The sequence below is a fragment of the Miscanthus floridulus genome, chromosome 1, assembly GCF_019320115.1.
Source record: "Miscanthus floridulus cultivar M001 chromosome 1, ASM1932011v1, whole genome shotgun sequence".
Classification (NCBI taxonomy): domain Eukaryota; kingdom Viridiplantae; phylum Streptophyta; class Magnoliopsida; order Poales; family Poaceae; genus Miscanthus; species Miscanthus floridulus.
Window position 1 is genome coordinate 124,238,281 of NC_089580.1, and position 20,943 is coordinate 124,259,223.

Below are 20,943 nucleotides of genomic sequence, written 5' to 3' on the forward strand. Positions count from 1 at the left end.
TGGTTGTTGAATTTTGGAAACTTGTTCTGCTGCTTCTTTATTGTGCATATACAGGTGAACTTGAGCATTTTCAGTTTTACATACAACTATTCCTAAATAGTTCTCTGCCTGAAAATTATAGTGGATGTAGAAGATGACATGCATTGAGTTTCTTCTAATGTTTTAGAGTGATAAAAAGGATTTGAAATAGGCTGTCAAAAATTTTTGTTCTGAATATTGTATATTGAGAGATGCCATAGGATCTTCAATGAATTGGCAACACTACAATAACCAATAAGATGGACTGTTAGGCGCAAAAAAAAAATAAGATGGACTGTTGTTGAGGATTTTCAAAATAAAATATTGTAGACCTAATCATTCCACCAGTTTGATATTAGAAAATCTGTTATGCCTGATTATTTGATAATATGTTGTTGTTACTGAATTCTGGAAACTTGGCTGAGATAGTCCATCTAGGCATATGAAGCTATGACTGATTATTTGAGAAAATAATTTTAGTTCAGACATATACACATATTTGGTTTGTCTTTCACCCAATTGTTTAATTGTTCTTGCTGAAATCAGTTCCAAAAATGTGTTCTATGTACTTCTGTAGTACCGATACATCTTACAGTTCATATCTTTCTATGATGGTGCTTTGAACTCTTGCTGAAAATCAGTTCCAAAAATGTGTCTGTACTTTGAACTTTTTCTGTGTTTCAGCCTTTTAGGGAGTTCCGTCATATTTTATTCTGCAGGCATATGTTTCATTCTTAGTATATTCCAGTGTTGGGTGTAGGTAGTTCCATCATATTTTACATAGAAGTTAATCTAGCTGGTTTAAATTTTATTCTCAGGTTGATTGATGAGCCTTTTACAATCCTGACAAAGCTGAAAGGCGTTCCTTCAGAAGTCATCACTACAATCTTGAGAAGGCTGCTTCAAAATTTATTTTGTAGGCATATGGACTGGCTCCAATCTTTGTGAACAAAGGCTCTGTAATTTAAGTAATTTTTCAGCACTTGTGATATGTTGGAGGCACACCACTAAAAATATGCATGGACTGTAGTAGCATGATAGTCCAGGATCCACTTGTACTAGTTTTTGGTTAATTGCTAGGTACTCGAGTAAACTAATTCAGTGGTACTTGTTTGGAGAGTAATTTGGTAGTACTTATTGTTATGTTCTATTTTTAATTACTTGGTTATTTTTTGGAAGCATGGAGAGAGTAATTCGGTAGTAGTAAGGACCCCTCTTCTACTAATCAGCGCTTCAGGCGTTCACCTTTGGCAGCTTCTGCATTTGGGAACGCTGATGCTGTGCTCCCAGTGTGTAGACGCATACTGCTGGCAGCTTTGGCAGGGTCGAACCACGGAGCACCGTGGATCATTGACATCAGCACGGAAAGAGGTTCGGGTCGACCCTGACCCTCATTTAATTAAGAGTGGAGCGCAGGTTTGGGAATAGGAGCGCTCCGCTCCGCCCCCCTTGCAGTTTGAACCCAACTCGAGCCTTGCGTGTGTCTAAAATAAAGATAGCGACCGAATCGTCCGCCGGATCGCCGCGGCAGGGGGCACATCGAGTAATTTATCGAGTCAGGTGAGGAGCAGATCTCGCCGGCCGGGGCCATGGGTGCTGCCGGCGCGATCCGGCGGGCGGCGGCGTCGGTGGTCGACAGGGCGTGCGCGGGGGCGCGGGGCTTCCGCCGCGCGCTGGCGCGGTTCGCGCCGCGGCCCTCGGCGTTCGGCCCCGCCGCTGACGCGGAGGCCGCGGCGGTGCGCGCCGTGAGGAACCTCCGCACCTTCCGGTTCCACTACGCCGTCCTGCAGTGGGTGCTCCTGCTCGCGACCCTGGCGCCACGGCACCGGGCCTCCGTCGTCTTCCTCATGGCGGCGTCCAAGGGCCTCCTCGTCTACGGGGGCCTCCTCAGGGCGTTCCCCAACTCGGCGCTGCTCCGGAGGCTCCTCGACCGCCGCCTCGTGGCCGCGGTGTTCGTCGCGCTCGTGCTCGCGGACATCGTCGCCGCGGGCGCCGTCGCCAACCTCCTGGCCGCGCTCGCCGCGGGCGTCCCGGTCATCGTCCTCCACGCGTCCTTCCGCGTCCGGGACGACCTCGAGGGGCCCTCGCCGGACGCGGCAGCCGAGAACGGCAAGGAAGACGAGGCGTCCGCGGTCGTTGAGAAGAAGGAGGACGGCGACGTTGAGGCAGGGCCCACGCGGCGGTCCATGGCGGCGGCACCAAGATCGCCCAAATGAGGAATTACTAGTAATACGAGCTAGTAAAAACCATACATTTTTCTTTTCATAGATTTTAATTAACTACTGGCCCCGTTGTCATGGAATAGAGGAACAATTCGTGGTCAAACCTATCTTCCTGCCTGCTTCTTGATTCTTACTGTGAGCCTAGGAATTTTTGGAGAAGTTCAATTATTAGTAGTAGAATGTTGTAGTGGTGACTGTGACAGTGAACGTGGAATTGAGGGTTATTAAGAAGACTCGTTGTGAAGTCCTCTATTCATATATTCCTTGAGTGCTGACAGATCCTTGATGTAATCTAATCTAATACACATAAAGCATGCTCCACTGATCGCTTCTGTTACTGCTACTTTTTTTTTCTCTCGAATACGCAAAAGATTTACGTATCATTGTATTATAAGAAGAAGAGTTTGAGCATACGATTTTGTTACTCTACTTGTTTTAGGCGCTCCAATTGATCATACAGTGTATCAGGTTTGGCAAGAAGATTGGCGCACGGCATGGTGCAGGCTCACAGCGTTGTTGATTCCCCAGATCTTGGAGTGCCGTGGTGTGGAGACGAGAGGAAGTGAGGAAGAAGTGCACCTTGCCCCTCCTACCCATGCGCGCCCACCTAACAAACAAGCCAACCGACTTGGAAGTGCTCTTTTCACCGACGGCTGCCCCACCAAGCCAGCACAAATGACAGGTGATGCCTCGGAGGAGCAAGCAACTCGCCTTCCCCAGTTGTTCACACTCCGGGGATGTTGATGTGTGGCCTGTCCCTCCGTTGTAGGTGTAGCCTTGCAACTTGCAATTGAAGTTGCAGTTCGCAAAGAAGACAACTCTAGTCAACAATTACGTGAAAATGTGAAATCCTCTGCACTTACACCATAGACACAGTAATCACAAGCCTGATGACGACGAGCCATCACACATCACGTGCTGCAGATCATATGCACAGCATGAAAGTCCTTTTTCCTTTTCTTCTTCAGTTTCAGAAGAGTGAAAGAACGAGGAATTTTTCTTTCAAAAAAAAAGAATGAGGAATAGAGCGGTGGATCTTGAACTGATATAGGACTGGCAGTCCATGCGTATCTTGTTCCAAACCCGAACTGGATGTCTAACTGTTGGCCCAGGAAGGCCCACAGCCGGAATGGCCACCCTTCAACAGCCCACAGGTGGATGCTGCGAATCCAGTGGGTCGGGCTCCTACTGCTTCCGATAAGCCTGGTCCAGTCGAGCCCACCAAGTTTCCGAGACTAGGGTTTGCGCGACCAACGACGCGTTTTGCGTGTCGGTGTTGGGCGGCCTTGCCGGGTCGGGGGCCCTATATATGAGAGAGAGGACGCCTGGCTAGGGTTTCCTCCGACGGCGCCGACAAAACCAGACCAAACCCCCCAAACAAGGAGCCAGCTCCCTCTTCAGTCGCCGCAATGGAGAGCACCTTCATCATGATCAAGCCTGACGGCGTCCAGAGGGGCCTCGTAAGCATTATATTTTCCCAGTTCGTTTCCGTTGATTCGATTCGATTTGGTGATGCGCGCGCGCTTGGTGCTCCGATTCTTGTGTTAACTTGATTGATTCTGCTTTTTTTTCCAGATTGGTGAGATCATCAGCCGTTTCGAGAAGAAGGGCTTCTACCTCAAGGGTAATCTAGCTTCCATGTTTTGATTCAAACTTACATTGAATTCTGAAACTAGCTACAATTTCTTCATGTAAAGATTGAAGCTGTGGCTTTAGACGGAAATTCAACCGTGTGGGCTCAAATCAGTTGTCACTTTACCTTAATCTGTTGATAAAATTCAGATTTTTGGTGCACAGCTGCTAAGTTTTCTTTAATCTGGTTACGGTTTGTAAACAATTCTTGCTTTGTAACCTCCCAACTTAAAATGCAGCCTTGAAGCTTGTGAACGTGGAGAGGTCGTTCGCCCAGAAGCACTACGCTGATCTGTCCTCCAAGCCCTTCTTCCAGGGCCTAGTGGACTACATCATCTCTAGCCCTGTGGTGGCCATGGTCTGGGAGGGCAAGAGCGTCGTCACAACTGGACGCAAGATCATCGGCGCCACCAACCCCCTGGCTTCTGAGCCCGGCACCATCCGTAGTGACTTCGCTGTCGACATTGGCAGGTCAGATCTCAGTCCCAATTCTGTAATGCGTTTGCTATGCTTGGTTGCTTAATTTGTTAAAGCTGCGGAATCCAATAGGAGCTGCCATACATCGAATGGAAAAATTGTTCACATTCTGAGTTCCTTCATCATATCATAGTAATATCCTAAATTTGCTCCATTTCATGGTGATCCTAAAAGTCTTAACTGACTACTACTGGATTTGTCTAGAGGAACTGTTATCTATTTTTTGAGAATCTGTATATAGATATTTATCACCAAAGGTGGGCTCCCAGTTCAATTGTTTGTTTCTATCTTGGGGCAATGAAAACATCTGTGGTTGTCTCATGATTGCAGCCATGCTGCAATTCAACTGTCTTAATGCTTGCATTATGACTTGTTACATCCAACTAATGGGTCCAGCTGGTACAACCTCTGTGGCATGTGGTCACCAGATCTCAGCTTATACTTGTTCTGAATCTGATGTGGAGTCCACAAAACCTTTAAACATCAGTAGAATCTTGTAATGTACTTTCCTGATGTAGGTGTGGGGACTGGTCTGGTTGCTGTTGAGTCTGATAGAGTGATATCCATTGAACTTGTCTTACCCATGAATAGTTGGGGCACTGTATCTGGTTGTTGATGAAGGTTTACTGTATTGCACTTCTGATTTAATCAAGAAGAACCAATTTGAAATGTAGTGTTAATCCTTTTGGATTCTGTTTGTTTTATCTTATTTTACTATGGTGCCAAGTTCTCATATGACTTTATTTGTGCTATAGGAATGTCATTCATGGAAGTGATAGCATTGAGAGTGCTAACAAGGAGATTGCTCTTTGGTTCCCCGAGGGCCTCGCTGATTGGCAGAGCAGCCAGCACCCCTGGATCTACGAGAAGTAAACGGGGAATGTTTCACATTCAATCTTGAGAGCCAGAGGAAACATGGCACCAGCTGTGCTTTAGCAATATTTAGAGTTTGAAAAGATTATGATCTGTATCTCAGAACCTTATTTCCATGGACTGAATTTCCTTATGTTATTCATGCTTACATTTTGCTTTTGAATTTCCTTCCGCCGGCTCTGGCTCCCACACTGTAGCGCGCAGAAGCTGGAGCCTAGCAGTGCAGAAGCTGGAGCCGGAGGAGCTAAAAAAACGAGCTTCTCCGGCTCCGGCGCTGTCAGTGAGAGAGGAAAGGAGAAGAGAGAAAAACGGCTTCGTTGAACAGTGTCGCTACAGGAGATGAACAGGGGAGGAGTTAGAGGAGCCGGAGCCGCTCGGAGCCTGGCTACTCCTGCTCTTTCTTGGTCAAAACGTAACGAATAGTGGTGTTCATTTTTTTCATCTAAGGAATCAAACGTCCTGTTTGATTGGGCTTGTTTGGCGTAAGCTGTACTTTTTCAGTCAACGAACAGTACTTTTCTCTCACAGCAAATCAGCCAACAGTACTTTCAACCATGCCTTATCAGCCAAACAAGCCCAAACGAACAGGACGAAAATGTAACAAACTGTGGTGCTATCCCAAGAGCCATTATGGCCCTATTAGGATCTATGGGTTAAACTAGCCCATTCTTTTTAGTCATTTTTAGCCCCCATGCATTTAAACAGGAAGGCTATAAGTGGGGGTTAAACTTTAGCCCATCTCTTTTCCATTAGCCCCTCCAAGGTGGAGGGCTAAAAACGGTCCCTTCATGGCAAAAGACACGTATTATCTCCACCAACCCTCTTTTAGTCCTGTGTATGAGTACTAATTAGGGACAAATAAGTTATGATAGGTTACATGTCTTATCTTAAACCACTGGTTCAGCCCCATGGGCTAAACTTTAGCCCGGGCCTATGTCTTCAGCTGCTCTTTCTTGGCTCATTTTTCATCTCAAGATTAGGAATCAAAACGAAACAAACAGTAGTGCTACAATGAATCGGAGGAGCAAGAGCTTCCAAGAGTGTTGGCCATCCTATGGGAAATCTATTGAAGTTTGCCATTTGAAAATGTTTGACAGAAGACACTCGGTGGAGTGATTTTGAACTCACCAGAGGCTTCCGATGTGTACTGAAGTGGTAGCACCTGACTTCGATATAGTGCTCCCGTCAGCTAGGCCACGTTCGTTTGAACTTATCAGTGCTATGGTATAGTGTTTTTCTCTCAGCAAATAAGCATTAGCCGATTAATGAGCTGCAGAAACTCAGCCGAACAGTTTAGGTTGTTTTTGAGCACATGCATCTTATCTTCTGGTGTCACCGAAAAGGTGAGCATTGGAGCTTAGTAACAGTGCGTACGCAGATAGCGGCAAGTTCAAATACACCCATCGAAGCTCTCTGGAGAAGTGGAGAGTGACTCCAAAGAATTTCAGCAGCGGTGCAGGGCACACCGGAGTCAGAAAATCGATGTATGGATGGCAGACCCTTATTTTGGACGGTCAGCTGGAGTCAGGAAATCAACGTACGAATGGCCTGCGGTGGCCTGGCCATGAGATCTAGGAAACCTGTTTAGGGGGTGAACGGAGTTAGACAGACAGCGAAACATTCCCTTAGTCCCTGTTCGGTTAGTCTGAATTCCCTCAGGAATTGTTCCAGATGATGAAATCTTATATAAATTAGAGAAGCAATCCGGCTAGGAATTATTTCAGAGGTTAAATCCGTGATAACCGAACGAGCGCGATCTGAGCCAGTGTATAGAGACAAGAACATATGGCCCGCGGAGAGCCATCTGAGTTGGTGTACATAGACACGGGAACATAGGACCGGCGGGGAGCCATTTGAGTCACATAGACACGGACGTTCGGTGCCTTCGCCGGCCGCGGTGGACAAGCATACCCGGCTTGCCTGAGATGGAAAAAAGGTGGGCAGTTCTTCTCCACTCTCTTATGTTCTTATGTGTGTTAGTATAGGATACTCTATTATGTTCTTTTGAACGCTAATTATTTATATTACCACTCTATGCTCTATTCGCTTGGCTGATAAGCCATGCTCTGATTTGTTGTGAGAGAAAAATATTGTTCGTTGGCTAAAAAAGTACGGCTTATAAGCCAAACGAACAGGACGCTAATATAATATATTTACTCTCTCCGTCTCAAAATAAGTGACATTCTCACTTACCGAGAAGTCAAATATTTTTAACTTTAATCATATATATATATATATATATATATATATATATATATATATATATATATATATAAGAAAACACTAGTATTTATGGTTTATAATTAGTATCGTTAGATGAATTGTTGAATGTATTTTCATAACAAACTTATTTGGATATATAAATGTTACTAATATTTTCTACAAAGTTACTCACTCCGTTTTAAATTATAAGTCGCTTTAACTTTTTTTATACAAAAAAATTTGCTATGTATGTAGACATACGTTATATCTAGATGTATAGCAAAAACAAATATACAAAAGAAAATCAAAGCGACTTATAATTTAGAACAGAGGTAGTAGTCAAACTTAAAAAAGTTTGACAACAGTGACGGGGGAGTAGGTGGAGAATCCCCCTCTCATGTAAAAAGATCAGTTTTTAACCCTGTCGCTTGCCTTATTACCAGTAGAATGTGAACGTTTGAAGTGTTGCATTCAGTTTCCATAATGAGATCAGAAACATATTTTCCAGAAATATACCACTATCACTTGCAATCCCTGCCCCCCATCGTTTTTGGTCTGTAAAACTGGTACAATTCTACAAGAATCGGTTTAAGCTTAAATCTCACTCGCACTTCCCGTCTCATCTCACCCTTGCCATGCATCTTCTGTTCACTGCAGTGCGGGGGGGGGGGGGGGGGGGGGGGGGGGGGGGGGGGGGGTGAAGCAGTATCTTCTGTTCAGCCAACGAACAGTATTAAGCGAAGCGAACAAGTTCTAGCCTGATTTTGTACACGATGATTATATAGCTAAACTCTTGCAGCCGTTGCAATAGTGGCCAAACAAAGCTAGGAAAGCAGTATAAAATCTGGCTTTGATGTATCCCTTATTCAGGCACGATTCACACCATGCATGTAGAGGTCCATTTGGTTCATCCGTAGCAACGTATGGGGTCATTGCAGCCCTTGGCTGCAGACTGCCTGAAGCCGAAGCGGCCACCCTTCTCCAGGTACTGCTGATGGTACTCCTCTGCTCTATAGAACCTCTTCGCTGGGAGGATCTCGGTGACGATCGTCCGGTTCAGAAGCTTCTGCTGCTTCTCCAGGGATTCTCTTGCTGCCTTCTCCTGCTCCGGGGTGTAGTAGTAGATCCCTGACCTATACTGGGTTCCAACATCATTGCCCTACATGCAAGTATGTCATCAGAAACTTATTCCTGTCAGACATGCTCCAAAGAATTGATTTACTTAAGCTTATGCAATTATCCAGAGACAAGTTCCAATGCTAGATTCAAACAATGCTTGGTTGCTCAGAGATTCAGATCAACACTTAAGAAAAGCTTATCTAGCACAGAAGTTGGATGCAGGGTTACTGTTAGAAACACATTGATTCAGTATATAGGTTGATGACGGCCTAGCAAGATAGTAGATACTAGGCCAGAAATAGGAACTGCAGCTCAATCGCAAGGTCAATCATGCACCACACAACTGTTAGTTTGACACAAGGACTAGCACTGAAAGCTGAAGTTGAAGGACTATAGCACTCCCAAACTAGTGTGGAACACTATCTCGTGGTCCACCATTTTCTCAAATTCTAAGTATCTCTGTAAATTTGCAATCAACTAAGGATAACAGATTTGGACTCAAGAGAGCAATAGATGGTTGATCAATGGCAGTCCCTCCTTCAGGAAGCAGTGCCCACTACCTGAATATTATTACACATCCATAGCAATCAACGATAACAATCTTAGCTCTAGACTTGTAGTGCTACAAGCCTACACCAGTCCTTATTGGCCGATCAGGATCAGGACTAGATTTGCATCAGAAACTACCCGTTGTTCTTGTTCTTCCTGAAAAAAAAGGAGTTTTCACAGCGACAAGGGCTACCAGAAGCGTCGCTTTGGCCGAGTGGTTAAGGCGTGTGCCTGCTAAGTACATGGGGTTTCCCCGCGAGAGTTCGAATCTCTCAGGCGACGAATTTTTTGTTTGTTCATTTTTTTTTTCGCAACAGACTCTATTTGTTCTAGTGCCGACCGCCCCCATCGAACAGACGAGCCTAACGAAACAGCAGCCTAATTTGGAATCCCCGTAAAATCGTTCACAAATTCGCATCAAAACCCCCAAAATTCTGTCTCAAAATCAAGCGCCTGGGTATCGCTGACCTGTCGGTTGGGCGTAGTGGGGTCGTGGCGCGCCCAGAAGGTGTCGAGGAGGTCGTCGTACTTGCAGGCGGCGGGGTCGTACTGCACGCGGACGACCTCGTTGTGGTTCGTGGCGCCGGTGCAGACGTCCTCGTAGGTCGGCTCGTGGAGGTTCCCCTGGCTGTAGCCGACCTCCGTGCGCGTGACTCCCGGCACGCGCTGGAACGCGAGCTCCACGCCCCAGAAGCAGCCGGCGCCGAACTGCGCGAACTCGTTCCCCGGCGCGGGCTGGTCCTCGTCGGGCCCCTGCGCCAGCGCCGCCGACGCCTCCGACGCGCGCGGGCTGCCGCCCAGCCCGCTCAGTCCCAGCTTCCCAAGCCAGCTCATCGCGGGCGGCGCGAGGAAGTGGACCGAGGCGGCGGCCGCGGTGGTGGAGAGCGCCGACGCGGGAGGCGAGGAGGAGAGGGGAGGAGGCGGAGGTGAGGGAGGCGGGTGAGGTGAGGAGCGGAGGCATCGGGGGCGAAGGCTTTGTCTTCCTTCCCCTTTTGTGGCGGCGTGGCCCAGAAGCTTCGACTCGACGGCTCCAAGCCTGGTTGGTTGGTAGCTGGGTGTTTCCACGTCCTCCCCTATTCCTTGATGAGCCTTTTGCTGTGGTACAGTGATAGGAGGCCTCACCCTGAAACCTGAATTGCATGGTCTCCCTTTGCTTGTTCGGTGCAAGAGGCACAGAGCCCAGGGCTGTTGGCCGTACGTGCTGGCCCTGCTCTGTACGTGATAATTATTCGCGTGTTGGTTTCAGCGAGCTCAAATCAGCTAGCCAACAGTGTTTTTCTCTCACAATAAACCAACACCAGTCAGCTCAAATCAGCCCAAAAACCAACCGGCGAACAGATATTTTGAACTACTTGGACCATGTTTAGTTCCCACCAAACTCCTGAAAAATGCACTATGCAAAAAGAAGATTTCCCGTCATATAAAACTTACGGTTCATGCATGGAGTACTAAATGTAGATGAAATCAAAAACTAATTTTTAACTACTAGCACAATAAGCAGTCTATAGTTTTTTTAATAAAATCTAGCAAAACGCAAATATCACAGCTAACGTTCAGTTTCCACAAAAACGATGAGATCCCCTGTGTGTCTGTGTCCTCAAATCAAAACTCAATAGTATGTCAAACCAACCTGTCGGGGCGCCGGTTTATCAAAGCTATGATATGCTTGCCTTGCATGTTTCGAGCTGAGAACTTTTGCAAACAAAATTAGGTAACATGTAATTCTTTAGAATTGCAGACAGATTCTTGTCCAAATATACGGTGACTCAACGAAAGGTTTCTGGGTTTGAAAACTTCGACGTTGCTGAGCTCGTCCAGACTCCAGACCGCACCGGTGTCTGGTGGTATTTGTCAGTCTTTCCCCGGGGGAATGGACATGTGGCCTTGTTCAGGCATAGCATCTCTTGGATAGGGATAAGTTCTAAATTTTAGTCGTTGTCCCATCGAATATTTGGACACATATATGTAGTATTAAATATAGACTAATTACGAAACTAATTATATAGTTTACGACTAATTTACGAGACGAATCTTTTAAACCTAATTAGTTCATGATTTGACAATACGGTGCTACAGTAACCATATGCTAATGATGGGTTACTTAAGCTTTAAAAAATCGTCTCGTGAAGTACTGACGGATTATGTAATTCATTTTTTATTAGTATTCAAACACCTCATTCAACATCCTCCCGACACATCTCTTAAATTTCTTAAATTTTAGTCACTGTATCAAGCACCACCTAAGCGATGCGGCCCTCCGGGACACAAAAGGACGAAACAGGTAATGTAATTGCTGCGAAATGGTCTCCTACACAATGAGTATGATGTTGACCGACGAAAACTGGATGTCAAGCATAAATCGTGTGTGATCAAACGACGGGAACACGTCGACCGTCGTCAAGTCGTCATGCACATAAGCATACGCCACATCAGATATGGTAAAAGCAGTGCAATCATGAAAGCTTCATGAAGTAAAACTACGGACTGCGGAGCCAAGTACACTAACAAAACTTGCTTCCATCCAAAAAAAAATATACAGCTAAAAAAGGCGCAAATCGCACGCTCGCCGTGCACGGTGCACGCCCAACTCAAATATTAGTATACTACTACAGTACAACACTGGCAACACAACGGATTAGTACGTCTTCAGTATAAGTGTTTACTTACATCAAGACGGATTAGCTAGATGATCACAATCAGCTTACTGGTGTAAATATAGGTATGTACGGTGGGACGACCTATGATTGTTTTGCTGTAAGTGCTGTGTTCTGGTGAGACGATGAACATGCAGCATCAGAACCAGCTGATCTCGGCATCCTGAGCTTCCTGAAGCTATCGTGGCATGGAGCAAAGAATTCATGCCTGAGCGCGTCCTCTGATGAGAGCCTGCACCTGGGGTTGACGGCCAAACATTTGTCCACAAGATTAAAAAAGGAGTTAGGTATCGTCTCGAGTAAATCTGGCCTGCGTGTGTTGGCTGCACACCACTCCCTTAGATCCACCGAGCACAACGGAAATTTGACATCAAAGAGATCCTGAAAACAAGGAGGAATCTATTATGAATCATTCAGCAGGCTATTTGAAGGATGTCGGAACTTGCGTTGAGAATTAGCATACGGATGGGTACGAAGATTCACAGTTGTGCAATTTCGCTACTTCCCATAGTTCTTCACTGCCTTTCAGCTTCGCTATTTCCTTGATATTCCTTTTATCAGACAAATGCAACATTTTAGCAACATTCTTCAGTGAGAAATTGAGGACACACAACACTGTAATGTACAAGTCAACTCACTGTTCAGGATCTCCACCAAAAGGCGTTCTGCCAATTATCAAGTACAAGAGCGTCACGCCAGCCGACCAGACATCAACTTTACAACCCTGGTGGAAGGACCTAAGGAGAACCTATACAAAAAACATCACTTCAGTATATGCAACTTCAAGGATAAAATACTCTTCGCACAGCAGAAATCATAATCAAACCTCTGGAGCCCGGAATCCTTTAGTTCCAACACATGGACCTTCTCTTCGATGTTTTCCATGTCCTGCACTGCCAATTAGTTAGATCATCTAATATCTAAGGATGTTCCACTGACTGGCAACGAGCAATGAAGTGCAATAGACAGTTACTGGGAAAACCCACCTTTGTTGTTTAACATGCCAGAACCAGCAACAGCACTACCACCAGAACGCAGGGGCATTGGCGTCAGTATAAAGAGCTTTTGATCCACACTACCAAAAGGGGCAGCAATCCTCTTCCTGTGGGAAACAGGAGTAGGCATAGTACTTTTCTTTGGACTTTGCATTGTTTCATGTAAGAAGTTCATTAGTTCTTTTCGCCCTTTGTAAGGCATTGGCTGCTTTAACCTATCTAATGATGTTTTAGTGCTTGTAGGATCCTTCAGCAGATGTTACACCAGATACATCTGCAGCTTGGTTACCATGCCTACTTTTATTGTCAATCTTAGGTGCATGTGCCACTATCCACTGGGCTTCTACTAGATCTTTTCCTCTTCAAAGGAAGAGGTTGCTTTGAATCAGCAGCTGGTTCTTTGGCATGAACTACTGGGGCAATAGTTGATAGAGTTTGAGATGTGGTATCCTTCCCACTTGAAGTTGCATCAGATTTACCTAATCAAATAAACAAAAAATTCATTTGCATCAGTCAGGCACAGGACACAAGAATAGATATGCAGTAATTTGAAAGTTCAAAATCAATAAGCATTTCCTAGCATTCTATTAAGTAATATAACTTCCACAGTCAGATAGTGACCATTAACGACTACTCACTATAGTACATAAGTAGGGATGCAAGTGGGTACCCAATGGTGTTTTCTGGGTCACCTAACTAATTACGGTCAAATGCCATTCTAGTTCATTTTTCCTACCTTCCTCAAACTACGGAAAGGCCACTCTAGTTCATTTGATCAATTTTTTGGGTCGACCCAATGACCCAAAATAGTTTGAACTTGCATCCCTGTACATAATGTTGAAAATTTTCAGTAGCTCTGGTTCAGTCATTATGCCAAGGAGCATGTAGCATGTAGGTGTTCAAGCTAATGAAATTCATCACCCTATCAGGATCATCATTATGACAATGCTTTTTCAACAAAAAGTTTGATCTGATCCAGTGGATCCAGCTCTGGGACTGAACTATTGATTATAATTGAATTCAATATTTCAATTCAATGCTCTTTTATGCCAACATGATGACAAATGTTCCAAATTTATTGTTTTTTCTAGGATTGAGTAATAGCATGGAAAATATTATGAACTGTATTCAGTGCATGGAGTCAAAAACTGGGACAATAAGGTATTCTGACAGAAAACAATGAGAAGAAATTCACTATCAAACACCAATTAATTATTCAAATGTAGGAAGTGAACTTACAGTTTTTCAAGAACTTTTGGTGGAGATCCTGCATGTGAGGTCAGGAAAACACACAATGTCAGAATTTCAGTCTCACTTAGCATCAATACTAGACTTCAAGTAGGAAGAACAGTACGCGCACTAACATTTGCCAGGTTAAAGTCAATAAGATACCCCCTTTTCTGTTTGCGACAGAAAAGGAAGTTTCCAGGTTTGACATCTCTATGCACTACCCCCTGGAGACAGGAATACCAGTTATCAGATACCCAGGATTAAGCAGTAAGCAACAAAAATCAAAAGTTGACTAGGGTAGCATGCAGTTATACAAACCTGTCTATGTAAGCCTGCAAGAGCTCTGAAAAGACAGTGCCCATACCACTGCAGCTCAAGCAAGGTTATGTCCTTTTTCAAAATCTGGGATATAAAGAAATACTTTAAAAACGGATGAATAGATATGGGTGCTTAATAGGACAGCTTCAGAGCTAGTAGATTAGAAAACACTAAACCTCTGGTCTGTCATGCTCAACATGTTCTAGAACAAAACAGTCTAGGTCACCACTTTTCAAAGAGCATTCATATTTAATCACACAATTTTTGCCTCTGCACAGGAAATCATGGCAATCGCATTAAGGTTACTATGGATAACAAGAACTCATAAAGTTTTAGGGAGAGGGCCAGGTAATTAGTACCCAAAACGCTGCAGCATCTTTAGTTCATTGTTAACATGATGTGAATGAGCATTTGGGTGAGGACCTGTTAGCATAAACATACATAGTTAATTCCTTCCTCACAAAAGCCTTAAAAAAAAGGAGAAATGAATACATGAAAATTGGTGGTTTGGTGTTCATACATTTTATAGCGAATGTCTTTCCATCTTTTGTCCTCTGAGCCCTATAAACAGTCCCATAACCTCCTGAAACAATGAACATCACCTCTTGGTCAGCATTTAGAAAAGAAAAACCTAAATGATAGTTCTGAAAGAAATATAGAGGATTCTTACCAGACCCTTCCTCCTCTTCTATGACAAAACCCTTGAAGGCAGGAAGTGGTTTTGGTGCTACATGACCCTGAAAACAATGGCAGCAGAATGACAACAGATTACATAAAAATGTAAATAAATAAAATCTTGTAAACAAGGCTGGGATAGGTACAAGACATCAGTGATGCATACAAGAAGTTACTAATCATGAAGTAATCAGTAAAACTAACCTTTTGAGTCTTTGCTGTGTGGTCCTGATCTTCTTTTGGCTGTTCATTTTTCTTGCACTTCTCCTTTTGCTTCACAGCCAATTTATCCCGCCCATTCTTAGATACATTGACCTCCGCCTTGTTCAAGGACTGCTCTCCATGATTTAGATATCTGATGTCTCTATTTTCAGAAACAATATTCAGGTTCTTCATGTTCATGCCATCTTGCCTTGTAGTTTCTTGCGGTAATGTTTCAGATTGAACATTTCTGTTCATTTGAGGTGCTATAGATCCAGCTTTGTTGTCCATAGAAGGCTGGAACAAAATTTGCGTTGTCTTATCCGTGAAAACTTCTGCATATGCACTAGCACCAAGTGGATTTTTTTCCTGAACACAACTTGGGGCATTCTGATGATGCCCATCATTTAGGCAATTGTATTGTAGACCATCTGCTTGGCTGAGAATCATATCAAATGCTTCAATACTATCAGCTGTTTTTGTATTATGATTAATCAGACTGCCATGATTTTTGCAAACAAGATTTAGATCTTCATCAGCCCTATTTTTGCTTTCTCCAACTAAAACATCATGACTGGCCATGGGAAGGACAGACTCTTTTTGTATATCATCACTATCCTCTACTCTACAGTTAAGTAAGGAAACTTGTTCAGATTCACTAATCTTGTTACTTTTACCATCAACTTCCACATTAGTGCTTTTCGATTTCTCAGCATCCAGTGGAGGAAGATTGACAGAACAAGGGCAATCTGAAAAACCTGTTGGCACCAGTGCTAAAGACATGTTCCCAATAACTGTGCCATTATCACCTCTAAGAGGCTGGTCAAGTTTGGGCTGAAGACAAAGCATGGTAATTTTAGCAATACTGGGAGCAAGAGTAACCGCAGTTGAGAACCCCAAGGAAGGTTCACCGAGAAATGTGCCGAGAGTGGGAAGCCTATCCTTCAACTTTTGCATAACCTCCAAATGTACCTGAGTCAGATATGACAAAACATGTTGGATGTGCACAAACTATTATGGATGTGAAAATACTGCACAGAAATTTTATCATCATTATCCTTATTAAAATGTGTGTCCCAATTAGTATTTAAGCTTACAACTACAAATTTCAACTCAACTAATGTCAACCCAAACCAGAAAGAAAATGATGCCTTGAAGATTGAGAGGCCAAAAATTCACTTCAAGCTATCACCCATGTCATTTACTCTACTGATGGACCACGCCACTCCGAAATTGTGACGGCCTACTGATGAAAACCAGTAAGCACTATGGGACAGAGAGCCAAATGTCCCTAATATTTTGTGCAGATGGCCTATAAAAGGAAACAAAATGGAAGGATTTCAAATGCACAATCAAACTAACTACAAGCAAATGAAAGCAGATAGGGCTAGATTGGCAATCTGTTGGGGATTTGGATCTTCGAGATCTTTGATTTAGGACATGCTAATGGAATAACAATCATACAACAGGGATGAGACATCGTACCTCTCCAGTAGCAACCGTCCCAACCGTAGTACAGGTCTGTGCAACCAGCTGACACGACTGATGCTCCGTTTGGTCCACCAAATCTGCATAAATGTTCCCGAATTGAGCTCAGAAAAAAGCGGATAGCCCTCGAGAACCAGCATACATACAGCACGGAAAAGTGAATCTCCTCTCTAAGAAATTAAACTACCTGCGTCCGGTGCCAGTAGTCGGCGCCTCTTCGCGCTGAAGCACCTTGCATCCGACCCTTGCCGCTTACGCTCATACGTAATCGACGCCTTACCCAAGCACCGCCTCACCTCCGAAGGTCTCAGGCTCACCTTAGGCCCCGGGATATCCCACCCCATGAACCTCAGAAACGCCAGGACGGCTGTCTCGGAGGGCGTCACGACGCCGTCGTCAGAGATCCATAGTGGCGACCTAGGTAAGCAACACATCTGCTCGACGACGCGCGTCGAGATGGAGGGCGCTGCGGCGGCGGCGAGTTCCGAGGGGGCGGCGGGGCGGCCGAGGCGGATGAGCACGGTGAGGAGGTGCCAGGCCATGCTCCACCTCGGCCGAGGAACCCCCGCCGGAAGTCCATCGTAGAGGGCGAGGCGCGTGGATCTGATTGGCTAGGCATGGAATGGAGGCGGAAGGCCGGCGAGGTTTGGCTTGGAGCTGTGTTCTTCTCTCGCTTGCTTCTTCTGTTCCACTAGTGGGGAATATGCTTTTGCGATTTGGTCCTCAGAGTTATTGAGTTTTGTGGATCGGAGGGCAACGGGAGGCGGGAAAAATTTGTGCGCGAAGTGGAGTTTTGGGAGCGGCGGATGCCAGTGCGGTGCGAACGCGTGCCGTTTCCCGCCCGAGCTTTCCATCTCGGGCTCGTAATTGCTACGGTCCCACACAGCTAGTGTACACACAACTCCAGCGGGCGAACCCTATCGAGGCGCTTACGCATGGGACCCACATGACTCTGAATGAGGCGCTTACGCATGGGACCCACACGACTCTATCGGTAAAATATGTGTTGCCTGGCCCTGTTCATTTCGTTGAAATTTGGCTTATGTTATGCTTATGCTGATTTGTTGTAAGAGGAAAACGTTGTTCGTTCGCTGAAAAGTACCGAAGTAGTTCAAGAGCCAATCCTTAAAATCTCCCCCCCCCCCCCCCCACCCCACCCATACATACAGCACTGAATAAACACCTGACTCCACTTACAAGATTAGTACAATTGTGCACAAGTAATGGAAGGGCGATAAGAGCATCGTGTCGTCCTTCGTACATTCAGAATCAGAACAATGAGTTCTGCATCAATTGAACTATTGAAGGAGCAAACGTTACACACGGCTAATGGATATCATTACTGACAACTGTACTGAACAATCAGAGTTGATCTGCATATTCTCAAAGAGGACATTGTTCTAATGAAATCAACTACTGCAAGCTACTGAATAAACGATCAAAATTTTGCTAAAATGCAGATAGCCGATGCCCACTGCTATCTGGTTGTTTTCCGACTTCTGCGGCGGCATTCAAAGCAGTCCGAGCATGGATAGTAGGCCTTCACTCCAGTTTTATGACCTATTTGTAATTTGGTTGGTGAAACCTTAAGCTCCTCTATGAGAATCTGACACAGATTTTCATTTTCCTCCCGCAGTTCCTCAATAACCTTTTGGTGCTTCAGTACCTGGAAATGCAAGAAATGCAGAACCGGTTAGTAGGCTTGCATTTTGCTAGGAAAAGACAATGAGTTGTGAGCTAATCTTAATTCTTAACAGAAATACAATATGACCAAAAAGAATAACCAACCACCAAGTGGTTCTCTACTGTCTCCCTACATGTAAAGATAACTTTTAGTAGCTATAAAAGGATTAGAGGCAGAACATTTTAGGCTAAAATTGGGATGAGCGAGTAAAACACAACACAAGAATTCAAGAAAAATGGTTAGAACTGCAAAGCAAGCATCATAATAGTGACTGAACTCACCAGCTGAAGTACACTATCCATTCCGTGTAAATTTCCAGGCTGTAAAATTGTATAGAGAAATCATTCATTCAACTTGAGCAGCAAAAGAAATAGCTGAAGCTACAATGGGACAAACAATACGCTTAAGAATGTTTTAGCGCATACAGCATCTCTGAAGTCCATCTTTGTATCATTCTGGAACAGTGGACTCTGTAGAAAATTGGCAATGACCTTTTCAGTTCGACTCGCAGTCAATGCTTCTGGTTGAGTAGATTGTACTCTTGACATTTCATAACTTGAAGTGTGGTTCAAATTACTTTCTGCAGTCTTAGCCTCTAGATCCATGGACATGCCATTGTGAGTTTGTTGATTGCTAGACAAAGAATGAGCCATAGGATTTGATGAAGACGGCATCTCAGGGGTATCTTTTAGCTTTGACGTCAATTTAGACATAATCTCCTAGAGAAAAAAACTAATGCTGTCAATGTTAATGCACTGAAAATGGAAAGAGAGAAAATCTGGGGGCAAAGTACAGTTCATATTTGTACCTCAATAGATGACCGAATTCCATGAAGCACTCGTGGCTTCAATGCGATTCCTGAAAGTTGAAGAGATACTTATTAGTTTTGCTTCATGTCACAGGAAACAACTTCCTTGGTGCAGGAAAAGGTAAGTGGTAAAAACCAGCTGAACGCATTGCAGCAGTGGAAGAAATGGCCATACACGCAACTTATGGATAGTGCTTGCTGCAAGAAATGAAAAGGCAGTCTCCTCTGTTATCATGAAAAGGTATTGGAGTAAGGCTCAAAGGATAGATGAACTAACTACACGCATGCAATGAACAGAACCGCAAATGAGGCACAGAAAATGAACCAAAGGATCACTATGTAAGAACAATTACAGAAGTACTGTATTAGTTTTATGAGGAGGAATAGACAAGAAAAAGGCCACATGCTGGCATGTATACACTGTTGCTCTGACTTAACAGGGAAAGAAGTAAAAGAAACTGAACTGGAGACAAGGCATCATAATTGAAGATAAGCGAGGATAGTTCTTATAAGAACATGGACAAAGAGATTTACAGAGTTAATTATTTGAAATAGCTGCAACATATACCTATTCCAAAACCATGGCCTATACCAACTCCGCAGCCAATCCCAGCTTCGATGTTCTTTAACCCGGCCGTCCTTAGCTAAAACACAAAACCAGAGATATATCACACTCAGATAAGGACCAAATAAAGGATCAGATTAACATTGTGCATTTGTGGGCACAGAAAAGTGCTACTTTTATCCTACCACGGAATTGACATGCCTTGTGACACCAGAAAAAGCATCTGTTGCTCCTCTTGTAGCACTCATAACTTGCTGAAGCCCAGGTATCATACCTGACCATCAATACAGAAACTAACCTCTTAGACAAGAAGCTGATCATGAAACTAATCCATTACCCTACTACCCTAGGCAATTTAGCAAGCTCAATACTGCATTTGACGTGCAGGTACCAGAGTTACAAGCATGAATCAACCATATAGTTATATATTTCCAAACGCAGTAATCTCAATCTCAAAATATATATAGCTTTATTCGATTAATTTACACACAACACGAACTGTTCGACGGAATACCACAGTCAGTGAGGAGACAGCCCCCACTTCGACAGTCAACTGTTCCACGAAATGCCAAACCCAAAGCACTACTCCAGCTACCTATGACCGATTCGACTTCTCTGAACCCATGTCAGTCAGACAGTCACCTAAACGAGAATAAGGTACTGCAAAATTCATTACCTAGGTAGATGGGTCGTCCGACGCCGATGCCGACGCCGCATCCGACGCCGAATCCGGTGAAGACCTGCAGCACCTTCACGCTGAAGGGGTTCTCCATCCGGAACGCGGGCGGCGGAAGCCTCCGCTCCCGGGGGCTCGACATCGACGACGGGCGACGGACGCCGGCGACAGGAGGGCAGGAGGAGGGGGAGGTTGCGGACTGCAACTTGCAATTGCAATCGCATTCGTATCGTCGCTTGGGCTTAATCCGGGCTGGACAGTCACAGCTTGATCCAATCCAACAAGGGCAGGCAACGGGAGAGACGACGAACGAAGCATCCAGGAAAGGCCGCAAGATGGCCTGGCCCATTTAAGTTTGTGCTCGCCCTTCACGTTGGCAAGGTTATGTGGCACGGGCCGGCATGTAAGTAGACCTGGCAATGGATCTAAATCCATGAGCAAATCAAAACAATCCAATAAAGGTCCAACTATTTAAAGTCCACATCCACCCTAGTATAACTTAAGGCTTTTTTCAGCTTCTTGCAAGGAGCTCTGTGACATCTGTGAACGGGCATATA

General features: G+C 44.7%; 4 protein-coding genes, 1 non-coding gene and 1 pseudogene across 6 annotated transcripts; 3 read left to right on the forward strand and 3 right to left on the reverse strand.

Moving 5' to 3' along the window:
• Positions 1 to 1,429: 1,429 nt before the first annotated feature.
• Positions 1,430 to 2,577, forward strand: LOC136540252 (PRA1 family protein D-like). Its single transcript, XM_066532256.1, has one exon. It carries the CDS (start codon positions 1,608 to 1,610, stop codon positions 2,232 to 2,234), a length of 627 nt encoding a protein of 208 aa, XP_066388353.1. The 5' UTR covers positions 1,430 to 1,607; the 3' UTR covers positions 2,235 to 2,577.
• A 967-nt stretch (positions 2,578 to 3,544) lies between these two features.
• On the forward strand, positions 3,545 to 5,388 carry LOC136540261 (nucleoside diphosphate kinase 1). The gene is made up of 4 exons (XM_066532266.1): positions 3,545 to 3,700; positions 3,816 to 3,864; positions 4,112 to 4,343; positions 5,105 to 5,388. Exons 1-4 carry the CDS (start codon positions 3,650 to 3,652, stop codon positions 5,220 to 5,222), a joined length of 450 nt encoding a protein of 149 aa, XP_066388363.1. The 5' UTR covers positions 3,545 to 3,649; the 3' UTR covers positions 5,223 to 5,388.
• A 2,844-nt stretch (positions 5,389 to 8,232) lies between these two features.
• On the reverse strand, positions 8,233 to 10,053 carry LOC136540280 (peptide methionine sulfoxide reductase A4, chloroplastic-like; annotated as a pseudogene).
• On the forward strand, positions 9,293 to 9,374 carry TRNAS-GCU (transfer RNA serine (anticodon GCU)). Its single transcript has one exon. It is a non-coding gene; the product is annotated as a tRNA-Ser (tRNA).
• A 1,424-nt stretch (positions 10,054 to 11,477) lies between the features above and the next one.
• Positions 11,478 to 17,580, reverse strand: LOC136540271 (uncharacterized). Its single transcript, XM_066532273.1, is given in 17 exon segments — positions 11,478 to 12,127; positions 12,210 to 12,297; positions 12,385 to 12,494; positions 12,573 to 12,634; positions 12,733 to 12,991; positions 12,993 to 13,061; positions 13,063 to 13,220; positions 13,981 to 14,008; positions 14,106 to 14,195; positions 14,290 to 14,373; positions 14,466 to 14,559; positions 14,649 to 14,712; positions 14,810 to 14,872; positions 14,960 to 15,026; positions 15,169 to 16,137; positions 16,651 to 16,733; positions 16,841 to 17,580. Coding segments are annotated over 17 exon segments (2,940 nt in total). The 5' UTR covers positions 17,196 to 17,580; the 3' UTR covers positions 11,478 to 11,830.
• Positions 17,581 to 17,831: 251 nt separating this feature from the next.
• LOC136492810 (uncharacterized) lies at positions 17,832 to 20,742 on the reverse strand. Of its 2 annotated transcripts, XM_066488846.1 has the most exons (7): positions 20,387 to 20,724; positions 19,896 to 19,984; positions 19,714 to 19,789; positions 19,146 to 19,195; positions 18,763 to 19,056; positions 18,619 to 18,657; positions 17,832 to 18,319 (listed from the first exon to the last, which is right to left on the reverse strand). In XM_066488846.1, the coding sequence occupies exons 1-7, from the start codon at positions 20,526 to 20,528 to the stop codon at positions 18,131 to 18,133; spliced, it is 879 nt and encodes a 292-aa protein (XP_066344943.1). In that variant the 5' UTR covers positions 20,529 to 20,724; the 3' UTR covers positions 17,832 to 18,130. The 2 variants fall into 2 exon arrangements, with proteins under 2 accessions (XP_066344943.1, XP_066344952.1); XM_066488855.1 differs by lacking the exons at positions 19,714 to 19,789; positions 19,896 to 19,984 and having other exon boundaries at positions 20,387 to 20,742.
• Positions 20,743 to 20,943: the final 201 nt, after the last annotated feature.

Excerpts from the sequence above, each read along its gene's own strand:
- LOC136540261 (XM_066532266.1), top strand. The coding sequence starts at position 3,650 with ATGGAGAGCACCTTCATCATGATCAAGCCTGACGGCGTCCAGAGGGGC. Across the intron at positions 3,701-3,815 it reads ACGGCGTCCAGAGGGGCCTC|ATTGGTGAGATCATCAGCCG; the intron begins GTAAGCATTATA and ends TTTTTTTTCCAG. Across the intron at positions 4,344-5,104 it reads TTCGCTGTCGACATTGGCAG|GAATGTCATTCATGGAAGTG; the intron begins GTCAGATCTCAG and ends TTTGTGCTATAG.
- LOC136492810 (XM_066488855.1), bottom strand. The coding sequence starts at position 20,735 with ATGGGCCAGGCCATCTTGCGGCCTTTCCTGGATGCTTCGTTCGTCGTC. Across the intron at positions 19,057-19,145 it reads GAATTCGGTCATCTATTGAG|GAGATTATGTCTAAATTGAC; the intron begins GTACAAATATGA and ends TTTTTTCTCTAG. Across the intron at positions 18,320-18,618 it reads TGGATAGTGTACTTCAGCTG|GTACTGAAGCACCAAAAGGT; the intron begins GTGAGTTCAGTC and ends TTGCATTTCCAG.
- LOC136540252 (XM_066532256.1), top strand. The coding sequence starts at position 1,608 with ATGGGTGCTGCCGGCGCGATCCGGCGGGCGGCGGCGTCGGTGGTCGAC.